This window comes from Trichechus manatus, unplaced genomic scaffold (assembly GCF_000243295.1).
Source record: "Trichechus manatus latirostris isolate Lorelei unplaced genomic scaffold, TriManLat1.0 scaffold00091, whole genome shotgun sequence".
In the NCBI taxonomy this organism is placed as follows: domain Eukaryota; kingdom Metazoa; phylum Chordata; class Mammalia; order Sirenia; family Trichechidae; genus Trichechus; species Trichechus manatus.
In genome coordinates, this window is record NW_004444027.1 from 2537277 (window position 1) to 2559271 (window position 21995).

Genomic DNA, 21995 nt, shown 5'->3' on the forward strand with positions numbered 1-21995 from the left:
ATAAAATATAAGATGTAAATGGGTGTAGTGTATTTTCCGTTGTACACATGTTAGTTGTATCATGCTAGGTGCAAGTATGACTTTGTAATTGCCTTTATTTAGAGATTGTGTATGGTTTAAGGAGATATGTACAGGTGCCAAGCTGACAAGATGTGACCTGTGATGGTTAAGGTTGTGTGTCAACTTGATGCCATGATTCTCAGTGGTTTGGCAGTTATGTAATGATGTAATCATCCTCCATGATGTGATTGGCCAATCAGTTGTAATGGGAGTTTCCTCAGGGGAGTGGCCTGCATCCAGTATATATACATATGGATGTTGTGGAAAAGTTCACTTTTTTGCTCTGGATCCTGTATCCGGCTCTTCATCATCTGACCTCCAGCTCTTGGGACTTGAGCCAGAAGCTTGCTGTATTTCCTGCCATCTTGGGATTTGTCAGCCCCTGCAGCTACCTGAGCCAGTGGCCTCCGTCTGACCTGCCGATCTTGGTTTCATCAGCTCCTGCACGTATGTGAGTGGAGAAGTCTCCAGCCTGACACCTGACCTGTGGACTTGAAACTTGCCAGCCTCTACAACCGCATGAGCCATTTCCTTGAGATAATCTCTCTCTATATATATATACACATATATATGCTTCACTGGTTTTGCCTCTCTAGAGAACCCAGCCTAAGACACCTTCCACCTTCTTTGATGCTTCCTGTGGCATTCAGTATTTTGCCCACAGAATCCTTCGGTATTGCAGCTTGAGAAATGCTGTGTTCTTCCCTTTTGGTTTTCTAACTCCAGGTCTTTGTGCATTTCATCATAATAATTTACTTTGTCTTCTGGAGCCACCCTTTGAAATCTTCTGTTCAGCTCTTTTACTTCATCATTTCTTCCTTTTTCTTTAACTACTCTACGTTCAAGAGCAAGTTTCACAGTCTCTCCTGACATCCATTTTGGTCTTTTCTTTCTTTCTTGTCTTTTTAATGACCTTCTGCTTTTTTCATGTATCATCATACATCATCCTTGATGTCATCCCACAACTCATCTGGGCTTCAGTCATTAGTGTTCAATGTGTGAAATCTATTCTTGAGATGGTCTCTAAATTCAGGTGGGATATACTCAAGAACTGTTTTAATTTTCTTCAGCTTCGACTTGAACTTGCATAGGATCAATTGATGGTCTGTTCCACAGTTGGCCCACAGATGTAGTCAATTTGATTCCTGTGTATTTTATCCGGAAAGGTCCCCATGTATAGCTGCTGTTTATGTTGCTGAAAAAAGATATTTGCAATGAAGAAGTCTTTGGTCTTGCAAAATTCTATCATGTGATCCCTGTGTTGTTTCTATCAGTAAGGCTGTATTTTCCAACTACTGATCCTTTTTCTTTGTTTCCAACTTTCACATTCCAATCATTGGTAATTATTGATGCAGCTTTATTGCATATTTGATCATTTTCATACTGCAGAAGTTGGTAAAAAATCTTCAGTGTCCTCATGTTTAGCCTTAGTAGTTGATGCATAAATTTGAATAATAGTCTTATTAACTGGTCTTCCTTGTAGGTGTATGGATATTATCCTATAACTTACAGCTTTGTACTTCAGGATAGTTCTTGAAATATTCTATTTGACAATGAATATGACACCTTCTCTCCTGAATTTGTCATTCCCAACATAGTAGACCATATGAATATCTGATTCAAAATGACCAATACCAGTTTTTTTTCAGCTCACTAATGCCTAGGATATGGATCTTCAAATGTTCCATTTCATTTTTGACACCTTCCAATTTTCCTTGATTAATATTTTGTACATTCCACGTTCCAACATTTAATAAATGTTTGCAGCTGTTTCTTCTCATTTTGAGTCATGCCACATCAGCAAATGAAAGTCCTGAAAGCTTTGCTCCATTCACATTATTAAGGGCAACTCTACCCGGAGGAGGCAGCTCTTCCCCAGTCTATTTTGAGTACCTTCCAGCCTGAGGGGCACATCTTCCAAAACTGTATCTGAAAATGTTTGGCTGCTATCCATAAGATTATCACTGGCCAGCTTCTTTCAGAAGATGATCACCAGGTCCTTTTTCCTAGCCTGTCTTAATCTGGAAGCCTCATTTTAACGTGTGCACCATGGGTGACCCTACCAGTATTTGAAATACTGGTGGCACGGCTTCCAGCATCAGAGCAACACTCAAGCTACCACAGTATGACAAACTGATGGTACAAGAGTAAGACTCTTCTCTGGGTTGTAACTGGTGAGTTATGGGGATTTGATAGTGTTAGATCAATGGAAAATCCCACCCTTCACTCTATCCTGGTTTTATCCATTGTACTCAAAGGAGCCCTGATGGCACAATGGTTAAGTGCTTGGCTGCTAACTGAAAGGTTGTTGGTTCAAACGCATGCAGTGGCTCCATGGAAGAAAGACCTGGTGATCTGCTTCTGTAAATATTACAGCCTAGAAAACCCTATCAGGCAGTTCTACTCTGTCATATGGGGTCGCTGTGAGTCAGAATCGGCTCGATGGCACCTAACAACAACAACAACAACTGTGAGTGTACAAGATAAGATGCACACCCAGTTGGAAGGGCCCATGAAGGTGGCACAGCCCCTCAAACAAACAGTTCTGCTATCTCTCATCACATTTCAGGCAAAGTGGGTAGAAGTGGTGAGGATGGGGGGCTCTAAGGTTCAAAGTCCAGTGGTCTGTCATTAAGGAGAGCCCTGGGATGGGACCAAAGAGTAGGGCATTCAGAGAAGCACAGGTTGGTAGACAGGCTGTCAGCCATTATGTGGGAGGTCTACCCATGCATATCAGATATCAGTCCTGGAATCCACTAGGCTGAGGTGCAGGGCAGGCATTCACCCCCCAAGAGGAAACTGTCAAGACCTAGGCAGGACCTTGGCCTTTGAGGATAGTGGGAGTGGGTAGGCTCTGATTGGTGGCACTTATTAGGAGCCTAGGCTCAGACTCTCAGTCACAGGAGTCCCCTGGGCCCAAAGGGTTCCTGCAGGGAGAAGGAGGGGAAGGGTGACTTGGAAGAGTGAAGAAGAGCCCAGTTGATAGCTGTAAGATACTGAATCGCTTCTCAGAGGAAAATAATACTAAACCTCTGACTAAGGGGACTTGAGATACCCACATCCTATTCTGACTGGTTTGAAATTGGACGTAAGCTGTTTGGTGGGGGATTCACAAGGCTGTGAGCAGGTAAAGACACTAATAGTCTTGAGGCAAATTCATCACAAGCTTGAGGGAAGGAAAAAGGAGCAAAAGGTGAGAAACCAGGGTATACAAAGGAAGCCACCCACATTTGACTAAAGATCTCTTTTGCCCTCTCATTACTTTAGGGAAGTTTGAGGCAAGATTGTAGTAACAACAGAGAGGAAACTGAGGCCAAGAGAGTGCTTTTCTGATGGTGTAAGGGCCAGCAAAAAATTCTGTCCAGTTGTAGGCCTTCTTCCCCTAGACCCTCTGCGTTGGTGGCTCTAGGAGTCAGAGCATGAAGTCATTTGGGGTCACTGTATTCTTCATGCTTTGAGGAGAGTGACAGCCTGTAATGTCCCAAACGTTGCCATCTCTCAGTGATATGTTAGCTGGCTGGACTCAGAGTGGCGTGGGCAGACTCAATTGCCCCAGGAGTGGTGCCTGAGGTTTACATGTTAAATAAACTTGGAGAAAGCTGTTAGGTGGCCCCTGCCACAGCCGGGGAAGAGATAGCCAGTCATTCAGGCATGCATTGCTACTGGAGTTGTTAAAGGTCCGGTACCTTTCCCCTGAAGGCAGGGAGAGGGCAAGTCACTTACCTACCATCCTAGGAAGGACCAGAGTGACACAGAGGAGGGAATGGGCTGTGGTCAAATGGCCTGCTCATTGCAGTCATCCTGAGAACCAAAGCAATCTTCACAACCGAGTGGGGCAAACTTCCAGGGTTGCCCCAGGAGGACCTGCTTTTGAATATTAACCTAGAGGAGGCTAAAATAGCAATGCAAGCAAGCCATAGACTGAGAGAGAGGCTTAAGCCAGAAATAACCATGTATCCTGATGCTACATGCTGTGTATTTTATTAATACTGTAGAGCCTTATAACATTTGGCAGCTATCCTTAGTAGACATTATACACGAGAAGTTGACACACTCTTCTCTGATGCTTTTCTCTACCATTATGATTTGGAGCTTGTTATATGAATGTTCTCCTGGGAACTTTAATTAAAAGGATGGGCCTAAGACAGACCCTGGTTGTGAATTCTGTGCCTTGTAAGATCATGTTAGATTCAAGTCTCAATGTGACTGTATTTTATAACTGGGACTTTTTTTCCAAGAAGCTTATTCATTTATTCATCCATCCATTCGTCCATCCATCCATCTGTCCATCCATCTATCCTTTTAGAATATGTTGTGAGCCTATTGTATGCAAGGTCCTATGATGGGTGAGGAAGAAACAAAGTATGGTCTCTGCCCTCAAGAAACTTATTGTCTAGGAGGAGACCATGTATAAAGAAATAGGTGCAGGGCACTGTTTCAGTTGCTCTGTTAGAAGTCTGTACAGGGCTCAGTGGGGCATGACAGAAGGAGTGGGTCAGCTCTACCTGGGGGCTCAGGAATGGCAGCGTAGAGTTGGTGATGGTATGAGCAGCAAGAAAGGGGTTGGGAGAGATAGGCACATTAGCCAAGGCACAGAGGCTACACATTCAGGGAAGGGGGCATGGGATGTGAAATAGGGATACTGAGAGGTGTAAGGCAGGAGAAGCAGGCAGGACCCTGGGAACCATGCTAAGGATTTTGGACTTGATCATTAAAGCATTATAAGCAGCAGAGTCACATAGTCAGATTTACCTTTTAGAAAAAGTACTTCAGGATGGAATAAACATAGAATCAGGGTCCCAGTTAATCATGCATGTGAAAGGTGACAGTGCCCCAAACACAGCAGAGGCCTCAGATGGAGAGGAGGAGATGAATGGCACCACCCTCCACCTCATGTCTCAAGCCCACAGGCTTATTTTCTTCCTCTCTCAGTGCAGCCACATTAAAGTGGCCATTTTATACTTGAACTTTATTTTTAAATTCCCTATGGAACAAAATGGAACCTTGAACTCTGTGTGCAGGCACTCAGATTCCTCTTCTGGTTTGATTGTGGTGCCTACACGAATTAAGTATTGCCTGATGGATATAGAATCTAGTTTACCAGTCCAGTTGCCGCTGAGTCAATTCTGACTCATTGCGACCCCATATGTGTGGAGTAGAACTGTTCCATAGGGTTTTAATGGCTGTGACCTGTTTCCTACGAGAGGATAGATAGGCCATTGAGTGAATCCGAGTTCTGTTGGGTGGTGAGGAAAGAAAAAGATGGAGGATTTATTTTAGAACAAGGAATGCAGATCCAGGTAGACTATTATAAATGTTCTGGTCTCCTCAAGTGGGAGCCAGGGACAGTGAAAGGGGTAAAATAAATAAATAAGGGACAGCAGATCACCTAATCCCAGTTCTTTCACAAGGCTGGTCCTAGCTGTTACTAAAGAAGTACTTTGTCATTTAAAGAACTCACCCCATGGGCTTTGGGGTTAGACAGACCTGGATTAGAATTCTGCTCTCACACTTGTATAAACTTGGCCATGGAACAAAGAGGCTTCTTTGAGCTTTACTTTGCTTGTCTATAAAATAAGCATAAGAAGACTTACCTAATAGGATCTTTGGGAAGATTAAATAAAATATATTTAAAGCACCCAGTGCTACACCTAGAATATAATAGGTGCTCAATAAATGTTAATTTCCCCCTTACTGACTATATAGCGCTGTTTTAATAGATTTAATAGATTGTACTATTACTAGGAGGCCCTGGGTGGTGAAAAAGATTAGCACACTTGGCTGCTAACTGAAAGGCTGGAGGTTCTAGTCCACCCAGAGGCACCTAGGAAGAAAGGCCTGGTGATCTACTTCCAAAAAATCAGCCATCGAAAACCCTATGGAGCACAGTTCTACTCAGATGCACACAGAGTTGCCATAAGTCAGAACTGACTTGATGGCAATTGTTTATTTTTTAATTTTTTACTGTTACTAGAAGGCAGACAAGTAGAATGATAGTGAAAATAATATTTAACATTCTTTCATAAACTGTTATTCCCACTGGGTAAAAAAGAGGGCTGTTGATGCAGTTCACAAAACCAAAAAAAACAAACCCGTTGTTGTCAAGTCACTTTTGATGCATAGTGACCTTATAGGGCAGAGTAGAATTGCCCCATAGGGTTTTCAAGGATGACTGGTGGATTCAAACTGTTGACCTTTTGGTTAGCAGCCTGAGCTCTTAATCACTTTGTCACCAGAGCTCCTGATGCAGTTTGGGGAATGGGAAAAGCAATGGGTAGGGAGTGGATACCTGAGTCCCAAGGAAACAGGTCCATGTTCTCCTAGCTTCCTCTTCTATAAAATGGAGGGAGATGATGGACTACATCTCTGGCTAAGTTTGCAGAGGTAGACAAATTTAAAAAAATAAACAGATTCCTGGGTCTTACCTTTGAGGATTCTGATTAGGAGGTCTGAGCTGGAGCCCCAGATGATTCCGATGCAGAGGCGAATTTAGGAACACTGGAACAGGTGATCTGGAAGACCCTTCCCTATCCCTGGGTGCAGGACTCCAGAGACAAGCGCAGACGGGGGAAGGCGGAGCACCCAAATGCATGCTCCTCATTCGCCACCAGGGGGCAGGCCTGAGGCATAACGGCCGGAGCAAGGTGCAGTCTGCTTCTCCAGTTCTGGCAAAAAGACCCCAAGGAAAACCTGTAGTCGCACAGCGGGTGATGTGCAAGCTAGGTAATGCAGTGATTATTTAGAAGACTTGTATGCTGACTGGAGATAAGATGAAACAGCCAGATTGTACTAGATTCTGTGAAGTGCACATTTTCCTCTGTGCGGTATGTTCGACAGGATTTCCACAGATATGCCTCATATTTTTATGCAGTCAGGACTTCATGGGGATGCTTTCACAGCCCCCAGTGAGTTGGCCAATAGTCTGTCCAACTTTAGCAAAAGTAGCATCTGTCTCAGAGACCCTCATCAGTCTATACCCTGCCACCTCAGGATGCAACAATGGGGAAAGGGAGGGGACAATTCCTGACTGTCTCCCCCTGTAGTCTCTGCCCCTTTGGGGGTTACACACCCAAAGAAAATTACCTTAATTGCCTGATTCTATCTGCAGTGAAGATGGCATCACTTCCAGCTCAAGTGTCCAATCAATGCCCTTAGATTTTGGCAAAGAAAAATTCTGGTACCTTCGCTTTACCACTGCATTAATTTGAACCTTCCCTGCAGGCTGCATTTGAGGCCACATCCCTTGGCATTGAACTGCCGCATTGTGAAGATCGTGTATTTTTCTTCTTTGCCGCATCTAGGCTCTGTTTTTCCTGTCAGCAATTTATGTTGTGGAGTTTCTCTCCTCTGTAACATTAATTTCCCGACATTTCCAAGAGGCCCAGTGGGCTACAGAAGCAGAAATGGTTACTCTGTCTTCACAAATGGGGAAGATGAAACCAAGAGCAATGGTGGAAGTAGCCCGGGACACAGCACTGACTGGGTAGGGGACTGAGGAACTGAAAGCAGCCAGGTCACACCCAAATGTCTGAGTGACAGACATCACCTCCCTGGCCCTCACTTCCCAGCAAGTGGTATGATTATACCATTTTTGAAGATCCTGGTTAGCTGTCATTAGTGGTTTATCCACCCATGCATTCAATTCTTTTTGAGGCCCTACTCTCTCTCAGGCCCTACATAAATAAGAGGGGTTAGACTTTTGAAGAGCACCTACTCTTTGTGAGCTCAAATTTTAAAGGGAGGAAAGATGATGCGGACATAGGCTTACCTAGTTATGGTATAGGTAAGTGTAGTATAGGTGGAAGAATGTGGTATAGTGTAGTATAGGTGCATAGTATGATAGATAGGATAACTGATACACAATATAGGTATGCACACAGCGTAATGGGAAGGTGGAGAAAAGAACAATTTAAGAAATTGTTTCTGAGAAAAAGATCACTAGAGATGCTCTGTATAATTCTGGGGGTTCATTTTAGGACTGATGCTCTCTCCCTGTCTTTTATCAGGCTTGGGGGGATGCGGTGGCAGTTTTGTTTAGGAGAGGCACAGATTAAACTTTAGGCAGCTACACCCATGTGAAGGATGATATGCTGTGTTATAACCAGGTTCTCTTGCAGTTTCGGGACTTGGAGAAGAGGAGGCTGGGACAGCCACAGACTTGCCCCGGGACTGGGCTGGGCTGCCAAGGAGGAAGACCAAGCAAGGCCAAGTGCTGAGAGAGAGGGCTGAGTTGGGGATTTTGTTAGCATCAAAACTCACTATGGTGGTGACGTGGGGAGACGAAGTGAGCCTTTTCTTCCTGTAACAGCAATGACAGCATTTCTTTATGCACCTGCTGTGGATCTGGCAGTGTGCTGGGTCACTGCAGTGAGATGACAAGGCTCTTAGCTTCTAGGAGCTTCTTAGCTTCTGATAGAAGAAACGGACAAATAATTACCATGCATTACGTGGGGATATAATGTCCATTTATAGGGAATACAGTAGGGAGCCGGATGGGGAACGTCACAGCAGAGGTGACATCTAAGTTCAACTTTAAAGGGTGTGTCAAGGGGATAGGGAAAGAATCATCCTAGGTAAAGAGAATAGCCTAGGAAAAGGCGCAGATTTGAGAAGATGCCCTGAGGGGCAGGGAAAGGTGGGCTCTGATGGTGTGTGGGTGTGGGTGTGTGCCTGTGTGCACCATTTAGGTAGGGGGCTCTAGGGATGGAAGATGAAGCTGCAGAGGAGGCTGTGGTCAGACTGTGATACGGTCCCTGGGTAAAATTCACTGCTCGCCCATGAATCAGCTTGGGCACGTTCTCCTTGTCCTCAAGCCATCCAGAATGCCGGGATCTAACCCTTTCATTAAACGACCATGTCAATTAGTTACTACATCTTGCTGTTCACTGGTGGTAGGGGAGGTGTATGGGAAGGCAGGGATGTTTGGGATGGGGTCACGGGTGTGAAATAGGCAATCTTTCAATCTTTTTCATGTTTGGCATGCATTTAATTTCTTAAAATTCAGAAAAATCACACCTGAGAATAGGTTCAAATGTTTGATGCAATAATAATTATTTGTAACTTTACAGGAAATTTTCATTTAGTGTTTTTCTAAACAAAATGTAAAAAAATAGCTTGCACTAACAAGTTTATCTGTGCAGAGTGGGTGGAAATCCTCCCCTCCCCTTGTTAGTTTTCCATATTGCATTCAGTGGTAAGTATGGGGGGTGGGTAAGAAATACAGACTGCATTGCAGACAGCTCTTTTCCTTAATCAATTAAAAACCTATTTGATGGATATCTTCAATGTGCCAATTGCTCTCTTAGGCTCTAGTCAGAAAAGACAGATCAATTTAAACCTCACATCTTTGGATGTTTATGAGTGGAAATGTCGATTATCATAGACTAATAAGCTCATAGCAAATAAAGCTGTAAGGAAATAAGACTGACACACTGCCAACCCTCTTTGGAGCTTGTATTACAAAATACTCAATGGGCAAATTTGATAAAAAACAAGATATATTTAAATTGCATTAAGAGCAAACAATTCAGGAGTAGGAAAATATAACAAGAATATACATAAACAATATAATTACAGGGAATTTTTGCTTTAAATTGAATCTCGTTATTTATTTGCTTGACAAGTGGTATTTTTCTTATGCTTTAATAGAATACTCGGCTCATTGATCCCCTCCCCTACCCCCAACACTCCTAGCTGGAAACTACTGTTGGCATTCATGGGTAGGAACGTTTTATGCTTTGTTAGACCTGTGACTTTAACCATTACTGGCTGACAGCTGGACTTGCTGACATCAACTCACTTTCTTTGTAGCACATCAGATAAGTGGAGGGGGAAGTACTTTCATTTTATTTTCAAGATGCATAGCTAAACTGAATTTAAATGAATTAACCAGCAGTGAAGTCTTAATTGCATGCCCACTCACCCACAGCCCCTTTCTGGGACTACAGATTTTACAAAGTCGGAGTTAAAGGGTGAATTCATGCCTTCTCTTGGTCTGTAAAGACAGACAACCATCCAAAGTGGCCAGGGTGGTCAGGTGCAGAAAGACACTGGAATATAGGCCCAGAGGATTACTCTGAATATATCTGGCTTATCTTTGCTGAGTTGGTGTGATCCAATTAAAAAGATTCTTTTTTTTTTTTTTTTTCTTTTTTCATCACTACTTGATGGCCTAGATTATGTAGGGATTCTAGCTATTTGATCTCAAGCAAAGAAGACCAAAGCCATAGGCCAATCTAGATGTTTCCATCATGTACGTATTTGCCTGGACAAGCCTCCAGAGGGTTGACCCATGGTAGACCAAAGATTCTCCGGGATCACCTGGATCAGCTTTTTCTTTCCACAGGGATTCTGAAAGTTAGAGCATTAGAGCCTGACTTGCACCGACAAAGCCAGGGGCTCCCGGGCCTGTTCAATTACTGGAGACAAGAAGAGAAGCCTTGAATGCCATTTTAAGTGTGACTAGAATCTCTGCGGAGTCAGGACTCTCATGTTGTTTTAAACTCTGATTCCCGGAGATTTTTCTCCATGACTCAGTTTCCCCTGCTCTTCTTACTTTCAATCCTACATGCTTCTCCTTGATTTCTGCCTCATGTAGTGTGGGGTACTGTCTATAGTACAGTAAATCCTTTGGGTTCCTTGGGCGCTGTAATTCTAACAGCTTTTCCTCAACAGATTTGCAGGCACCAGCATAGCGGGTCAAGGTGGACGTTACTGTTAAAACACTGGCTTGCTGGGGCTGAGAACAGGGCCCTAGAATGGGCCATTTTTGCCTCAACAGGCTGCTGCCACTTTGTGTGTGTGTGTGCCCGTACCCTCACAGTTCTTGGTGGCCTGAAGGCACAAAAGAACGATTCAGGGCAGGGTTTCCCATACCCAGCATCTGACTACAGCTTTCCTCAGAGTTCCTCCTTTTCCCCGCTCCGAAAAAGGATTTCGGACTTTCATTTCCAGCTGCCAGGCAACAGATGCCCGGAGCCCAGAGCAGCCCTTGCCCTCAGGCTAGATTTCTTTTCTTCCAGCCTCTTCTCTTCCCCACGCCCACCTCCCGGACTGCAGGGAGCCGATGCCGGCTCCCAGGCGCAGACAGCCCCGGCGTCAGACTTCTCCCCGGTGCAGCATCATCATGCAGGCACCGGTCCAGCTCGACCTTTTCTCGGTCTCGGCGAAGGACGGGCGTGGTCGGCTCTGCGCATCTAAGCTCCCTATCCGCCCGGCTGGCCTTCCCTCTTTTCGCAGCAATTTGAATTCCCCAGTCGATTCCGGGGCGGAGGCCAAGAAAGCCTTCGCGAAAGGGAAGGACGGGTGGGAGGAGGCCTTTGCCGCCCCTCCCGGGCCGCGTAGCGCCGGCCAGCGGTGCAGTCGCGAGCTCGCCGCCAGCGAAGCCATTGGCTCTGCGCAGTCACCCCACGCAGGGATGCAGCGGCAGCCTCCGCGGATTGGAGCGCGGGGGGGCATCCATCTGTGCGCACGCGAGCGTGTGTGTGCTGCAAAAGCTGCACCACAGCCCCAGCCGCCTTGGGTTTTTTGCTCTCCCTGTTCGTAATGATCACCCCTCCGTTGTCCTTGCGTTGTTGAAGCTGCATTTGGGGCTGGCGCCAGCTATTATTTCCCTCTGCCCAGACCCCAAAAAAGGGCGCGAAACGCGCGCTCCCAGCTCCGGCGCACGCACTGACCGCCGCCCTCGGCCTCTCACTGCAGCATTTCGCGCTTTCTCACTGCTCCCCTCCCCGCTTGCCTTATTTACATATCCCACGATTTTGGCCAATCAGTGCTCGTCTCTCTCGAAGCGGATGGCTTTTGCTAAGAGGAAAGGGAGTGGCTGTCGGCGCATGCGCCGCGGAGGCCGACTTGAACCGAGGCTTTTATTGCTGTAGTTTATTTCCACCCCCTTCCCTCCTGTTCTCTCTCTTTTTTTCCGCCCTGACTGGGGCTGTGTTGGAAGAGAGGAAGAAAGAGAGACAGGCAAAGGATTGCATTTGTTGTCTACGTTCCCTAAATCTGCTACCAGCAAGACCAGCTAAGCGATTGCATCTTTTTTCAATCCCGCAAAAATACTAAGTCCCTTTCCCGGGAGTTTTTGCTTTAAAGCTGCCTTCTTAAAATTTATTTTTTCCCAGGAGAGAGATGTCTTATCAGGGGAAGAAAAATATTCCACGCATCACGGTGAGTTTGGTATTTGGGAAATCTGCGGTCTGCCAGCAACCTTTTGTGGTACAGAACATCTAAGGAATTTTTAAAAAGGATGGAGGTGGGGGAATGGAGGGAGGGGGACGCAACTTTTTTTTTTTTCTCCCTATTGCTAAAGAGGCAGTGGCGGCGGCGGTGGTGGTGGGGACAGAATAATAAAGAATGATAAGGCACAATTTGCAAGGAATTAAAATAGGAGCGTAAGTCATTAAGTCGCTCTAGGTAGCGCGCCAGAACCGTGTGTCCTTTATTGTCAGCGAGATGCTGCAGTGCAGGCCTGCGGGGAGTAAGCAAATGGATGCCAGATTGAATATGCATGGTTGGAGCTCGGATATTGTTCTCCGGGCTGCGTGCTGCGAGGCTAGATTCCTGGAGCAGCGATGGGAAGATGGGGAAGTGGATATCCCCGTGTCTCCTTCCCCACGATAAAGGGCGTTCTCGAGCCTTCCTCGGGCTCCCTAGAAAAAGGAGCTGGTTTCAGCCCGGAGGCGTATTGACAGCAGAAGGATGCTGGAAGGGCAGAGTGTACCGGAATGATGTAAAGACAGGCAGGAAAAACAGGGACGCAGTGTTGAGCCAAGCAGGAGTGTGAGGGCCCCGCGTTGGCTTTTTGTTGACCAGAGACCGTTTTTTGGTGGCTCTCGGTGTTCTCGCCCTCTGGTTTGAGACTGAGACCCTGGCAGGGCTCTGGTCTCTCTTTCTGGTCTCTTGCTGCCTCTTCTGCCGCCAAGGAGGCGTCGGTGTTGGCGCATACAAAGCGGCTGGGAGGTGGGCGCAGGGGACAGCGCCCGAGCTGGGTCGGGGAGGTAATGGCGCTGCGCGGACGCGCCGAGCAGATGGCCTGGCCCCGGCCCGGCCAGACAATGATGGTAACGGCCGGGGGCCTGTGATTGTTATTTTTTAAATCATGAGAAAAAACATCTATGAGGTGAATTTGCGATGCTTCAGAGATGAACGCAGGTTCTTGGCGCCCCCCCCCCATCTTTTCCTGGAAAAATCTCGTAAGTTTTAGTTCAGTGCATCCCCGAGTGAAATCGCAGGGAAGGATGAAAGCGAGGGAAATTTATTGTTATATAATGATGTGGAGTTGCAATTGGCCGGCTGATTACTGGGTAGAACCCCGGGCTGAGGCAGAGAACTGTAAGAATCAAAACAGTCAAGATGTGTTTAAGGGCTGGATTTGGGGGCACGCTTTCGCTTTCCGGTTTTCTTTTTAGTCAGGGGCTCCCCGGGCTTCCTCTCGATGCACAAGGGCACACCCATCTGCAGGAGAATGTGGGAACGAATGCACAGGGGAGGGGGCGTGTGCTCGGGAGCATTTTCTAGGTAAACTAGGTGGTTCTACAGCGAGAATTCGGTACGTACTAGCTAGCTTTTGCTTGAAGGCAAAACACCCAAGATTCAAAAGGGCTGGGCTTGGGGGACCTAACATTAATTGTTGTTTCCTGCACTGGAGGAAGGAGTCTGGAGAGTCTGAGGCGTGGGGGTGGGGAGCAGATTTGCTGCAAGCATCGAATAATTCTGCTGTCTTTGTGAATGAATAAGGCAGTTTCGTTTTGACAGTGTGGGGGAGGAAAAAAATTAAAAGCAAACCATCAACAAGACTCATTTTTAAAAGTGCGCCCCCCCACCGTAAGAAAATCTGCTCGCGTTAGCATAGGACCTATAGCATTTTTTCCCTCCCTCCATCACCAAGACCAGCCTCTTAGGTAAGAAGCCTCTGGAAGGCACTAGAGTGAACCGAACTGTGATGCTTCATTTTTTTTTTTCTCGGCCTGATATTGGCTTGGGAATTGTGATAGCTGGGACAGGTACTGCAGTGACTAAGGGAGCAGGTGGTGAAGGGCAGGACTCCCCCTTGCCTCCAAGGTGAGATTTATCCTGTCAAAAGTAGTGACTTGGAGAGAAGAGGGCAAGAGTGTAGACAGAAAATCAGGTTACCTTGGGCAAGTGGCTTAACCTCTCTGAGCTTCAGTTTTCTTATCACCATACAGATAAGGATCTGGCTTTGTCCACAGATTTGTTTTGAGGCTCTGATGACATGATGTACATGGCAGAATTTTGTAAAGGCCTTTACCTTATACAAGTACAGGAATTGTTGAATGTTTATTCCCTTTTGACTGTCTAAAGTCTATAGCAGGATAAAGGGCCCCACAGTGTACAAAATTAAAATGATCTTATTGTTTTCCAATGTGTTAGAGAAACAGTAAATGATTTCTAAACCCAGGTGTGTGTGCACTTGTGTGTAAAAATAACTATTAGTTCTCTAGTAGCTTACATTTTTTAGAGATTTGCTGTAATTTTCTTTTCTTGGTAAGTGCTATAAATAGCGCTGGCTTCATTGTTTTGTAACTGAATTTTGAGTTAAGTATTGCCAAAATGAATGCCATCATTTCAAATGTGTTGCATATTAACAGAGAAATAAATATGTGATTCAATTCGCAAGGTTTAAACCCAGTCTGGAATAGTGCAGGTGCATATCCACTTGAACACAGGATTTTAACATTGCATTCCATCAACAGTGTTTGGGATAGTGATGAGTCATGATGTAGCATTTGTGTTATATTCCTGGCCTCACATGCTGCCTGTCATACATTTTTTGCACAGATTGTTGTTGTTAGGTGCCATTGAGTCGGTTCAGACTCAGCGACCCTGTGTACAACAGAACGAAACACTGCCGAGTCCTGCAGTGCACAAATACCAAAAATTAAAATAGAAATACATCAACAACTCATAGTGGGTGTTAAATTTTGCAATTTGCTATTTCAGCTTCTTTATCATAAAACTTTACCTTTTTCTTAACAGCTTAATAGTTAAAATGGTCTTTTTTTGAAGTTTTTTTTTTCCCTCTTTGTTACAATCATTGTGATTTACCTCAAAGATAAATGTAAATGTAAAGGACATATTGTATTGAAACTTTGCTATGGTTGAACTAAGTGTGTTTGTGTAGCGGATCCCATGACAACAGACTTTTGGTGAATTTCCCTGACACAAACCTTGCCAAGAAGTGCTTTCCCTTTATGTTGGTGTTTTTTCTTTTTTTTTAGTGAAGTTTAGTCTAAAGCCATTAAAAAATTATTGTGTTCTTTATCACTGCTCTTCAATGGAAGACTGTCTAGTTAAGAGATGGTTCATTTACCTATGATAAGCATTGCCAGTATGTTCTGACTCATCAGGTGAAGCATAGGTTGCCGAGTACAGATTTACCTTTGTCACTGAACCTTTCTAAAACTGGCTTCTTGTGAACATGACTTGAATAGTGAAGGTGGGTCGTTAGCTCATTTATCTTTGTACCAGTGTTACTTTTGATTTCCTTTCTCACAGGTCCGTTATTCATCGTGACCTTCCTCCTTCTTTGTTTCAGAGTGATCGACTTCTGATCAAAGGAGGTAAAATTGTTAACGATGACCAGTCATTCTATGCAGACATATACATGGAAGATGGGTTGATCAAGTAAGTAACTTGTTATATAGAAGTATTTGCATACCTTTCAGTACTCCAAAATATTACCTACAATTCACACACATGTTATCAAGATTTGGTGACTTGAAAGAGTGACCAGCCTAATAATCTGTTTTAAAACTATTTTGATTGGTGGTAATTGGTAAGTTTGAAAACTCCAGAGTTAGGGAATTCAGAAGCCATAATTAAATGAGTACCCATTTCATAATGCATGATCATGTAATGTACTAATTTTAACTGAGGTGACACAGTGTCTTCCTGTGGCCAGTTCAAGTACTTGGTTTATGATACGGGGACTGTATTAAAGGTTTTCTTAGAATGTAGTTATTTGGGATGAGCTGTCCAGTCAAAGGACACAGATGTGGAATGGGACACAGCCTCTTCTATCAGGATAGCACATGTGCTTTCTTAATCAAGAGTCTAAGTTGGAGAGGCCAAAGAAGGACACCGAGTTAATTACCATGTAACAGAGACAAATTACTGCCTAATCCTGACAGAATTTTAGGTTTCTTTCTTTAAGTGGCACCTCACACAAATAAAGACTACTCTTGTGTTTATTGTGTATTGTGTTACAGAGGAGAAAAATAGAGCAGATACTGATTTAGGGCATTTTTGGACCCTGGTGGGTTAAGGAAGCAGAGTACATACCAGTATTGTCATGCCATTCCTACTGGGACAGCTCACATGGCTCTGGAGAAATAGCACATCTGTTTAAAGACAAACATTGCAGCAAATGACATCTTTTAAATAAGCAGCATTCATCAAGTGCTAGCAGCACACCAAGTCCGGGGGAGTGGAAAACTGGATTGAATGTGACTGTTGCCTGGAAACTTATTCTGATTTATGAACTTAAAAGAGGTGTTAATATTTCCATGTTTAATGTTTTCTTCATGTATGTTTGCTGGTGACAGTCTCAGCTCCTGGCTTTCAAATGCCGTAACTTTCGTGTTCTCTTTCACCCCATGTTCTAAGACAGCGTGATCTGGTGTAGCAGAAAGACACTGGCCTAGAAGTTAGCAGACCTGTGTGCTATTTTTAGTTGCCACTAATTTCTTTTTGAACTTCATCAACTACTCTGTGATTAATTTCCTTTTAAAAAAATGGGTAAAAGGTATAGTAGTAACAGTATTTTTAAAAATTGCCAGTGAGTCATGTTCCCCAACACAATGATTATTCTTCTGCCTTTGTTTTCTGAGTTGTTAATCATATGCTTCCAAATGTTTAAAACCATTTCAATCATTGTCTTCACTCTATTCTTTTACATTGTTTTGGTCCATCCCCATGCCTCCACCCCTGTCTTCTCTATATTGAAATGGATACAGTGAAGATGAATGTTTGTAAAGTGAAACCAGGCTTGGATAAAATTGCTGTGGGATAATTAGCTCAATTACGTATATTCTAAAGAAAGTTTAATGACGTAAATATCTTGGGACCTTGTTATCTTTTGCTCTGAGTTTTCTGGTAACTAACCTGTTTAAATGGGGTCTCTGATGCCTTATTTAAATTTTGTCTTCTAGTCTATGCTGCATTGACTTTTTTTTAAAAAAATTATGTATATTTGTTGTTGAGAATATACACAGCAGGACATAAACCAATTTAACAATGTCAACACGTACAGTTCAGTGACATTGATTACATACTTCAAGTTGTGCAACCATTCTACTGCATTGCCTCTTAGTTGGGAGTGACGAGTGCTCATATTGTGAATAATAACAATAATCGGGAAGTCCATGGAGCATAGGGAAGGATAGTTTATGACTTGGTGAAATTATCTGTCAGATCCAATTTGATAAGACGTTTCATTTACAACCATTATCACCGACGCTGTTTACTTAGGCAAATAGGAGAAAATCTGATTGTGCCGGGAGGGGTGAAGACGATCGAAGCCCATTCGAGGATGGTGATACCGGGAGGAATTGATGTCCATACCCGTTTCCAGATGCCTGACCAGGGAATGACCTCTGCTGATGACTTCTTCCAAGGGACCAAGGCGTCCCTGGCTGGGGGAACCACCATGATCAGTAAGAGAATTTAAAAATAATAATTTTAGTGCTTGAGAACCATTATAATTTTAAAATGAGCCTGTGTTGTTTGGTTCTTTCCTTCTGAAAGTTGCTGAACTGACCAGTGGTTTAATCTGCCAGATAAGGGGCTGGGGGTGTGCAGTTGTTTGTCTTGTTTCCTTACCTTTGCTTTCTATCGTACTGTGAATTCTCCAGTTGAATCTTGAGAATATGGTTTGGCTTTCTCGAGCATTTCAGTAGGATAAAAGGAATGACTTCTTGCTTTCTGTGGTGGAGAACTTTTGTTTTTCTCACCCCCCCCCCCCATATAATTTGATTGTGATAACTTTAACAATATCGCATTGGGAGTAATCCTCAGAGCTATCAATTTTGAGCCTTTGCTTCTAAGAATTTGATTTTGATTTTTAAAACACTCCTGTGAATGCATCTTCTCAGAATGAAGATGGGGTACAGCAAGTGAAATTTTGAACCAGGAACCTCTATTCCACTGATGGGAAAGCCAAATGGGGGATAATTCCTAGCCTGGGTTTGACATAAAAGGAATTGGGTAGTTCTGCTTGGAGAAGGACCCCAGATATTAATTGTTCTCTAGATATGAAGATGGAATCCCTAGGTGGCACTAATGGCTAAGCACTCGGCTACTAACTGAAAGGTTGGTGGTTTGAATCTACCCAAACGTGCCTTGGAAGAAAGACCTGGCAATCTACTTCTAAAAAATCAGCCATTGGAAATCCTATGGAACACAGTCCCACTCTAACACACATGGGGCAGCCATGAGTTGGAATCAACTCGATGGCAGCTGTTTTTTTTTGTTTAGACGTGAAGATTGCCTGATGGTTACAAGACATGCATGTTACATTGTACTTTTAAAGTTTGGGTTCCACACTGAGAGAGCCATACCCTTCTACTCAGCTCCCTTGTCACCTGCAGCTTGGTGCTTGGCACCTAGGAGGCTGCAGAGCTGACCAAGAGCCTCTATTCTCAGGGTAGGGTGCTGACAGCCAGCCCTGCCTTCAGGTATTGCTCCGAGGGCTTTGTACTTTTCTTTTAGGCACATCTGGAGTGTATTCGCTAGAGTTACTATACACATGTTATGAATTGGCTTGCAAATTTTCAGTTTGCAGTGTGCCTACTAATTGTCCTTTGACAAATCTCATTTTGCTCTTGAGGAGGTAGGCAAGGTACACAATGCTTGTCAGACACATAGTTAAAAAACAACAAACCAACGTTTTATCCAAGAGTGGAAGTCAACATACACTCTGTCTTGAAGCTAACAGTTGAATTCCGAAGAGGGTAAAAGCCAAAAAAACATAGCTAGTTTATGCTTCAGGAAACCTACCTTAATGGTTAGGAAGAGGCAGCATTTTCAGAATGATCGTCTTCTGTCTGTGGCTTTGGGGGTCTGTCTCTCTAAGCGTCTTCTTTTCTGTCTTACCTGGACTAGGAGAACATTACTTTGCCATCCCCTCCTAGCCTGAGCTCCCTGCATTGGAAATCACATGCTCACCTTCTGGCACTCTGTCTGTCCTGGCTGCCGTGTCTGAAGGATCAAGACAGCGTGCTCCTGTTTCAGCATTCTCATCACTGCCAAGTCTCTTCAGGAAGAGCCCCTGAGTTTAAGCCTCATTACTTCTGTCTTGCTCCACATATTACCTTCTTTCCTAGTGGTTGCCATTCCCAAGGGAGAGCCCTTTGACACAAACCTTGGGACTCTGCCCTAGTGCAGAGGCCTATCATTTTGTCAGTCCTCACGTGGCACCGGTGGTGTTTCTGCTCCTCCTCCAGGGCTGGCTGTGGAGTAATACCTGAGCTTGGAGAAGCATAAGCTCCTTCCATGTCAACCAGGAAGGCCAAGTCCAGGTTATAATCTCCCTCAGTTTGGGGCTGCCGTGCAGGGCTCTGTAGGCCCCCGCGTTGGTTGTAGAGTACTGATAAGCCATAAATAATACTTCCTAAGTGAGTGGTCAGTGACTTCTACCATTTGTGGAATTGCCGAGCGGGGAGCCCTTTGCAGTGGGAAGTGCACCCAGCCAGGAGTCTGGAGTTCTGGTGTCCCTCTGACATGAACTTCTATGTGGCGTTGGGCAAGTTGCCTCGCTTCTCCGAACCCTGGCTCATCATCTGCACAATGAAGGATTTGCCTGAGTTGACGCCCGATGTCCTTTCCAGCTCGCACATGTGATGATTCACTGAGCTTGGGGACAGTTTGCCTCTAATCAAATGCACTTCTCTCAGCAGATACATAAAGGCCCTGTTTTCTCTGAGACTTATTGGAAAGACCCCATCAGTCTGTTTTCTCCTCTCATGCATTCCTAAATGTGCCTTTTCACTCCTCACACTTGGCCCAGTCTTTGGCCGCTAGCTGCCTCTTGTCTTTTCCCTGCCTTCCTTCCCCCCCACCCCTGTGGCTACACAGACAGATCCCTTCTTGCCAGCCCCCCGACTTTCTCTTTTTTTTCTGTTTTTTTACTGTAGTAAATATATATATAACAAACATTTGACATTTCAACAGTGTTCACTTGTACAGTTCATTGACATTCGTCACATTCATTATGTTGTTTAACCATCACCCAGATTCCGCCATCATCCTTAACAGAAGAAGCTCAGTGCCCCCTGACTTTCTCTTCAGCATTTCTCCCCCAGGGGCTGTGAGCTTTTTTCCCTTCATTCTAAGCAGGTTCCTTCTGTGTAGGGATGAGGGATGCCTCCACCCCTGCTGAGAATGTCACCTGGCCCAGAGGCCTGGAATAGGCAGCAGATGGCTTCATGGGCAGATCTGTAATGAAGGGGAAGTGGAAAATCAAGAGTGCTGGCTCTGCTTAGTCAGAGAGAAGGCAATCACATTTTAATGTGGAATCTGTGATGTAATAAATTAGGGTGAAAAGTAGCGGATTTAATGAGCAAAGCTCAAAGAATAAAAGTAATTGTTGGTGTGGTCAGAGTGGTTATTCCCAAAACTCCATTGCTTTTTTTTTCTCCTTTTTTCATGCTGCGTTAATCTAATCCCACAGTAGCAAGCTGATTCCTATAGATGCCTGGGAACAGGATTCGTTTGCTCTCAAGTGTTTTTTTTTTTTTTTTTTTAATTTTTAATTTTATTGTGCTTTAGGTAAAAGTTTAGAGAGCAAATTAGTTTCTCATTCAAAAGTTTATACACAAATTATTTTGTGACATTGATTGCAATCCCCCGTATGTGTTAAGCACTCTCCCCTTTCCCTTTCCACCCCGGGTTCCCTGTGTCTATTTGTTCAGTTTTCCTGTACCTTCCTGCCTTCTTGTTTTTGCTTTAGGGCAAGTGTTGCCCATTTGGTCTTGCATACTTGATTGAACCAAGAAACATGTTCCTCACGTGTTGTTTGTTTTATAGGCCTGTCTAATCTTCTGCTGAAAGGTGAACTTCGGGAGTGACTTCATTTCTGAGTTAGCAGGGTGTCTGGAGGCCATAGTCTGAAGGGTTCCTCCAGTCTCTGTCAGACCAGTAAGTCTGGTCTTTTTTGTGAGTTTGAGTTTTGTTCTATATTTTTCTCCCATTCTGTCCGGGACCGTCTATTGTGATCCCTGTCAGAGTAGTCAGTAGTGGTAGCCGGGCACCATCTAGTTCTTCTGGGCTCAGGCTGGTGGAGGCTGTGGTTCATTAGTCCTTTGGACTAGTGTTTCCTTGTGTCTTTGGTTTTAACTCCATTGCTTTCGTAATCTGAGAAAAATATTAACTGTTCCTGCAAATAACCACCTACGGTGACTGACTTATATAGAAAGTTTTCACTAGGCTTCCTGTCCTTAGGAGACAAATAGTGATAATAAAGAATGATGGGATAAAATTTTTTTTTCCTCTTTTCCAGTCATAAATTCTGGTGAGTTGTGGCTTTATAAAGAGGGAAACTTGCAAAGAGGAATAGCTTAAGTTAAGGTGACTTAATTGGTACCTGAAAGCTGCTCCTTGAATGAGATTGTTGCTTCCTTTGATGGGTATTGGTACCAGAAATAAATGTTTGAGGACATTTTTAACAGATGAAAGTAAAAACTTGATGTGCCGCTGCTGCTTGCAGAAACAAGCAGCTTAAGTAAATTTGTATGAAAACCACCTGCGCTCTCCTCCCTGACATCTTTCTGGCTCTTCTCCTGGCCGTATCCTGCACCTGAAGATGTGTCTTCACCTTCCCCCTTGCTGTGTGTTCCCTACGTCATAGGGGTTACCTCAGGACCAGGGGGCTGGAAGGTCATAATTTCATCCAGGAAAACTGCAGAAGTTTAGAGTGGAGG

At 44.3% G+C, this 21995-nt stretch overlaps 1 protein-coding gene across 3 annotated transcripts in view; it reads left to right on the forward strand.

Moving 5' to 3' along the window:
- DPYSL2 (dihydropyrimidinase like 2) overlaps nucleotides 1-21995 on the forward strand; it is a 136736-nt gene that overhangs the window by 39442 nt on the left and 75299 nt on the right. The window contains exons 1-3 of one of the 3 annotated variants that reach the window (XM_023736719.1): nucleotides 11587-12225; nucleotides 15614-15702; nucleotides 17548-17732. In XM_023736719.1, the coding sequence (XP_023592487.1) occupies nucleotides 12187-12225; nucleotides 15614-15702; nucleotides 17548-17732 (313 nt within the window). In that variant the 5' untranslated portion in view covers nucleotides 11587-12186. Of the gene's footprint in view, nucleotides 1-11586; nucleotides 12226-15613; nucleotides 15703-17547; nucleotides 17733-21995 lie in introns of those variants that run through there. The other 2 variants (XM_004382171.3, XM_004382170.2) reach the window with 2 other exon arrangements.